Raw genomic sequence first — 5,790 nt, 5'->3', positions numbered from 1 at the left:
CCTGGTCTCCTGTATGTCGCGTGGATATCTATGGGATACTCAGACTGCTCCCAGGGATATCCCATTGTCCAAGATGGGATATCCTACTGACGTCGTCAGGACATCTGTTGTTTGTTGGGTGGAACACCCACAGACATCGTCAATACTGAAGCGAAGGCGGTGGAAGTTACAGTTGCGGTTGTAAAGGGGGATCAATGTGCTCTCTTCGACCTCACCAAGCATAGTTCCTTTCTTCGTGTACTACGGATAACAGCGTGGATCAAACGGTTTATTTTGAATTGTCAACGACCACATGAAAAGGTATCTGGGCCTCTCCTTACTGAAGAAATAAATGAGGCAGAAAAGTACTGGATTCGTCAGGTTCAACGTGAATGTTTCTCAGACGAATACGAAGTCCTGGCCAGTAACGGTGGAAGGATATCCTCAACTTCTCCGCTCCTTAAACTATCCCCCTACTTGGATCAAGATGGAATCCTTCGTTTGAAAGGAAGACTTCAAGAGAGCGACGGATATGCATCGCAGAAGCAACCGATTATTTTACCGAAACATCACGACTTCACAAAGAAGTTAATAATGCGTACGCATCTTCGTTTGCTTCATGGAGGTGTACGAGACACGCTTGTTGAGCTACGTGAGACATACTGGGTCATCAGTGGTAGACAAGCGGTGAAGGCTATGCTTCATCGTTGCCTGACGTGTCAAAAGCGGCGCGCGAAGCCTGCGGAAGAGCCAATGGCACCACTCCCGAGGGATCGAGTTACCAAGGACGAACCTTTTTCAGTGGTGGGAGTTGATTTTGCCGGGCCTCTCTACTACAAGGGTGCTACCACTGATTGCAAGTCCTACATAGTAGTGTTTACCTGCGCCATCACGAGAGCTGTTCACTTGGAAATCGTCACGGACCTGAGCACGGCGACATTTCTGCTAGCTTTTCGGAGGTTCGTGTCAAGAAGGGGTGTCTGTCATACAGTTTATTCGGACAACGCCCTGACCTTCAAACGCGCATCTAAAGATCTTCGGCAGTTATGGAGCTCACTTCGTAGCGAAGAAGCCAAAAATTATTTCTCCAGCATTCGACTTCATTGGAAATTCATTGTGGAAAAGGCTGCATGGTGGGGAGGATTCTACGAGAGAATGGTGCGGTCGGTCAAGACATCTCTTCGAAAGGTTCTTGGAAGGAGCAGTTTAACACTTCCTGAACTCACCACAGTGCTCACCGAAACTGAAGCGACTATCAACTCCCGGCCGATTACTTTCGTCTATGCGGAATCAGAGGAGCCGGAGCCATTGACACCGTCGCACCTTTTAATTGGAAAACGGCTGACTCGACTGCCACCCTTCGTCACTTCAGCGCAGTTGCCTACTGGAACTCAGCAGCGACTGCAGAGGGCAATGCGGTACCGCGAGTCGCTACTGGAACGGTTTTGGCGACGGTGGCGGAGTGACTACTTACAGGAAGTACGGACTGCTCATTGGCAACGCGTTTCAGGCTCAACTGGCTTACAGACCGACACGTTGGTTCTCCTGAAGGAAGATATGGTCCCTCGCGGCCTATGGAAGATCTGTCGAATCGTAACGACGTTTCCAGGTAGAGACGGACATGTCCGTTCATGGGTCGTGCAACTTCCGACCGGTGGAACTTTAAGGCGTGCAATACAGCACTTGTTCCCATTGGAGATCCAAGAATGAGCAAGCTCATTGCGGGGGAGTGTTTTGAGAATTGACTATGAATGTGTTGGGGTTTTTGTTTTGGCTTGTACTGTTTTGTTGGCTTATTGGCTGTTGGCTTGTACTGGCTTGTTGTTTTGGCTTGTGACGAAAGAGGAAGAGGAAGACGCAAGCTCGCTCGAAAGCGCACGGGGAATAACACCTTTTTTTTGTTCTTAAAGGGGCCGTAAACAGGCCACCAAACATTTCTGAAATAATGATACCCCATGAAAGAACGCAGCTCATAATACCCAAATATACATTTCGTTCGGCTCGTGCCAGCTCATTGACCCGTATAACTGCTTTCAAAGATGAGTAACCAGCGAGCCTCTCTCCACAACGCATACGTCACATGGCTACGTAGCCTTTTGCCGTCCAATCGGGCGGCACAGCTGCGCACATGACGTTTCAAATTACCAGCCAATAAACATACTTTGTTATCAGCTGTGAGTCGGAGCGCTGAGTTTGTTTGTGTGAAACGACGTTTTGCGCTCCGTGGTTCTGAAATTCAACGTCATGGCATCTTCAACATCTCCGTCTGGCGCAAACGTCAACAGCTGGGCTGCTATCACATGACGCGATTCGAACCCGGGTTCGTCCCAGTCACGACGTGACATGGCCAGCACGCTATCCACTGTACCACGCGAGCTGGTGAAGCGATGCCGCGTGGATCAAACCAAAGTACGGCCGCCCAGTTGTCGGAACCATTCGAAGATGACGAAGATGTCCCATCGCGCACCTACCTAAGATTCCGGAACTGTATAGTCCCGGATATTCATTCGCGCAGGTGGTGTGCTGCGTGCTACTGCCCAGAAAACGTAGTGCGCGTATGCTACCTAAATTAAACGCATTTCTTTCTCAGTTTGAGGCCGTAACTGTTTAGATTTTGAATAGAAGAGGATTCACGTTCATCTAGTCCAATTCCGCATTTGAAATAAAATCATACGTGGAACACTCAATCGTAATTGGTGGGGAAAGCGCTACGTCAAAATGACGTAAAGTTAGAGCGCGGGGAGGAGCTAAAATGCGAAAGAGTGCAGTGAATATTTCATCCGTATGCAAGCGCCTTTTGTTTTTGAGCGTTAGTAATTGCAATGAGTTTTCACTGACTAAGTTCCAATAATATAACACAAACAAATGTGCACCTTTTGTACCTGTTTACGGCCCCTTTAACGTTGTAGAACGAGTAGGATGGCTCGGAGCAACTGCCTCTAATAAACGGATTTTGGAAGAAGTTCGTCTATCTCGCTTTAAGGTTCTGCTACAACTGTCTCGAGTATTTAACACCTGGCTACACTTTGATAAGCGGAAGCGTTCATGAGTTAACAGGCATGAAAGTTGGTCTCCTCATCTACAGTGCAAACGAAGGGAACCAACAGCTTCTACCTAGAAAATGATGCATCTATGCCTCTAGCATTTATATCCCGGAGAGCATTTTGATAAACGTAAGCGATTACGAGTTAGGAGGCATGAACGTTGCTGGCCCTGCCCACGGGAGTAAAAATTTGGGCAAGCGCGCCGGCACGAGGAACCGACAGTTTTCCCACCTAGAAACGAATACTTTGGTAGAATGATGCAAGTATGTCTCGAGTACTTAACAGCTGGCTGCATTTTCATAAGTGGAAGCGTTCATGAGTTAACAGGCATGAAAGTTGGTCTCCTCGTCTAGAGTGCAAGCGCAGGGAGCCAACAGTTTTCTACCTAGAAAAGAATACTTTGGTAGAATGATGCAACTATGCCAGTAGAATTCATATCCCGGAGAGCATTTTGATAAACGTAAGCGATTACGAGATAGGGGGCATGACAGTTGCTGGCCCTGCCCACGGGAGTGAAAATTTGGGCAAGCGCGCCGGAACGAGCAACCGACAGTTTTCCCACCTAGAAACGAATACTTTGGTAGAATGATGCAACTGTCTGCGTTTTGATAAGTGAAAGCGTTCATGATTTAACAGGCATGAAATTTGGTCTCCTCGTCTACAGTGCAAGCGCAGGGAACCGACAGTTTTCTACCTAGAAAATAATACTTTGGTAGAATGATGCAACTGGCTGCATTTTGATAAGTGGAAACGTTCATGAGTTAACAGGCATGAAAGTTGGTCTCCTCGTCTACAGTGCAAGCGCAGGGAGCCAACAGTTTTCTACCTAGAAAATAATACTTTGGTAGAATGATGCAACTATGCCTGTAGTATTTCTATCCCGGAGAGCATTTTGATAAACGTAAGTGATTACGGGATAGGAGGCATGACAGTTGCTGGCCCTGCCCACGGGAGTGAAAATTTGGGCAAGCGCGCCGGAACGAGCAACCGACAGTTTTCCCACCTAGAAACGAATACTTTGGTAGAATGATGCAACTGTCTGCGTTTTGACAAGTGGAAGCGTTCATGAGTTAACAGGCATGAAATTTGGTCTCCTCGTCTACAGTGCAAGCGCAGGGAGCCAACAGTTTTCTACCTAGAAAAGAATACTTTGGTAGAATGATGCAACTATGCCTCTAGTATTTATATCCCGGAGAGCATTTTGATAAACGTAAGCGATTCCGAGTTAGGAGGCATGAAAGTTGCTGGCCTTGCCCACGGGAGTAAAAATTTGGGCAAGCGCGCCGCCACGAGGAACCGACAGTTTTCCCACCTAGAAACGAATACTTTGGTAGAATGATGCAACTGTCTCGAGTATTTAACACCTGGCTGCATTTTGATAAGCGGAAGCGTTCATGGTTTAACAGGCATGAAAGTTGGTCTCCTCGTCTACAGTGCAAGCGCAGGGAACCAACAGTTTCTACTTAGAAAGAATACTTTGGTAGAATGATGCAACTATGCGTCTAGTATTTATATCCCGGAGAGCATTTTGATAAACGTAAGCGATTACGAGTTAGGAGGCATGAAAGTTGCTGGCCCTGCCCACGGGAGCAAAAATTTGGGCAAGCGCGCCGGCACGAGGAACCGACAGTTTTCCCACCTAGAAACGAATACTTTGGTAGAATGATGCAACTGTCTGCGTTTTGATAAGTGGAAGCGTTCATGAGTTAACAGGCATGAAATTTGGTCTCCTCGTCTACAGTGCAAGCGCAGGGAGCCAACAGTTTTCTACCTAGAAAAGAATACTTTGGTAGAATGATGCAACTATGCCTCTAGTATTTATATCCCGGAGAGCATTTTGATAAACGTAAGCGATTCCGAGTTAGGAGGCATGAAAGTTGCTGGCCCTGCCCACGGGAGTAAAAATTTGGGCAAGCGCGCCGGCACGAGGAACCGACAGTTTTCCCACCTAGAAACGAATACTTTGGTAGAGTGATGCGAATATGTCTCGAGTATTTAACACCTGGCGAACATTTTGATAAGTGGAAGCGATTCCGAGTTAGGAGGCATGAAAGTTGCTGGCCCTGCCCACGGGAGTGAAAATTTGGGCAAGCGCGCCGGAACGAGCAACCGACAGTTTTCCCACCTAGAAACGAATACTTTGGTAGAATGATGCAACTGTCTGCGTTTTGATAAGTGGAAGCGTTCATGAGTTAACAGGCATGAAATTTGGTCTCCTCGTCTACAGTGCAAGCGCAGGGAGCCAACAGTTTTCTACCTAGAAAAGAATACTTTGGTAGAATGATGCAACTATGCCTCTAGTATTTATATCCCGGAGAGCATTTTGATAAACGTAAGCGATTCCGAGTTAGGAGGCATGAAAGTTGCTGGCCCTGCCCACGGGAGTGAAAATTTGGGCAAGCGCGCCGGAACGAGCAACCGACAGTTTTCCCACCTAGAAACGAATACTTTGGTAGAATGATGCAACTGTCTGCGTTTTGATAAGTGGAAGCGTTCATGAGTTAACAGGCATGAAATTTGGTCTCCTCGTCTACAGTGCAAGCGCAGGGAGCCAACAGTTTTCTATCTAGAAAAGAATACTTTGGTAGAATGATGCAACTATGCCTGTAGTATTTATATCCCGGAGAGCATTTTGATAAACGTAAGCGATTCCGAGTTAGGAGGCATGAAAGTTGCTGGCCCTGCCCACGGGAGTAAAAATTTGGGCAAGCGCGCCGCCACGAGGAACCGACAGTTTTCCCACCTAGAAACGAATACTTTGGTAGAA

General features: G+C 47.3%; 1 protein-coding gene across 1 annotated transcript; it reads left to right on the top strand.

Annotated features, from left to right (window-relative positions):
- The first annotated feature begins 732 nt into the window (after positions 1–732).
- LOC135376947 (uncharacterized) lies at positions 733–1,689 on the top strand. Its single transcript, XM_064609368.1, has one exon. The coding sequence runs from the start codon at positions 733–735 to the stop codon at positions 1,687–1,689; it is 957 nt and encodes a 318-aa protein (XP_064465438.1).
- Positions 1,690–5,790: the final 4,101 nt, after the last annotated feature.

This window comes from Ornithodoros turicata, unplaced genomic scaffold (assembly GCF_037126465.1).
Source record: "Ornithodoros turicata isolate Travis unplaced genomic scaffold, ASM3712646v1 ctg00001404.1, whole genome shotgun sequence".
In the NCBI taxonomy this organism is placed as follows: domain Eukaryota; kingdom Metazoa; phylum Arthropoda; class Arachnida; order Ixodida; family Argasidae; genus Ornithodoros; species Ornithodoros turicata.
Note: the sequence above shows the minus strand (reverse complement) of the source record. Positions and strands in the feature narration are given on the sequence as shown.

Bases quoted from the DNA above. Each gene is read 5' to 3' on its own strand.
- LOC135376947 (XM_064609368.1), top strand. From the start codon at position 733: ATGGCACCACTCCCGAGGGATCGAGTTACCAAGGACGAACCTTTTTCA.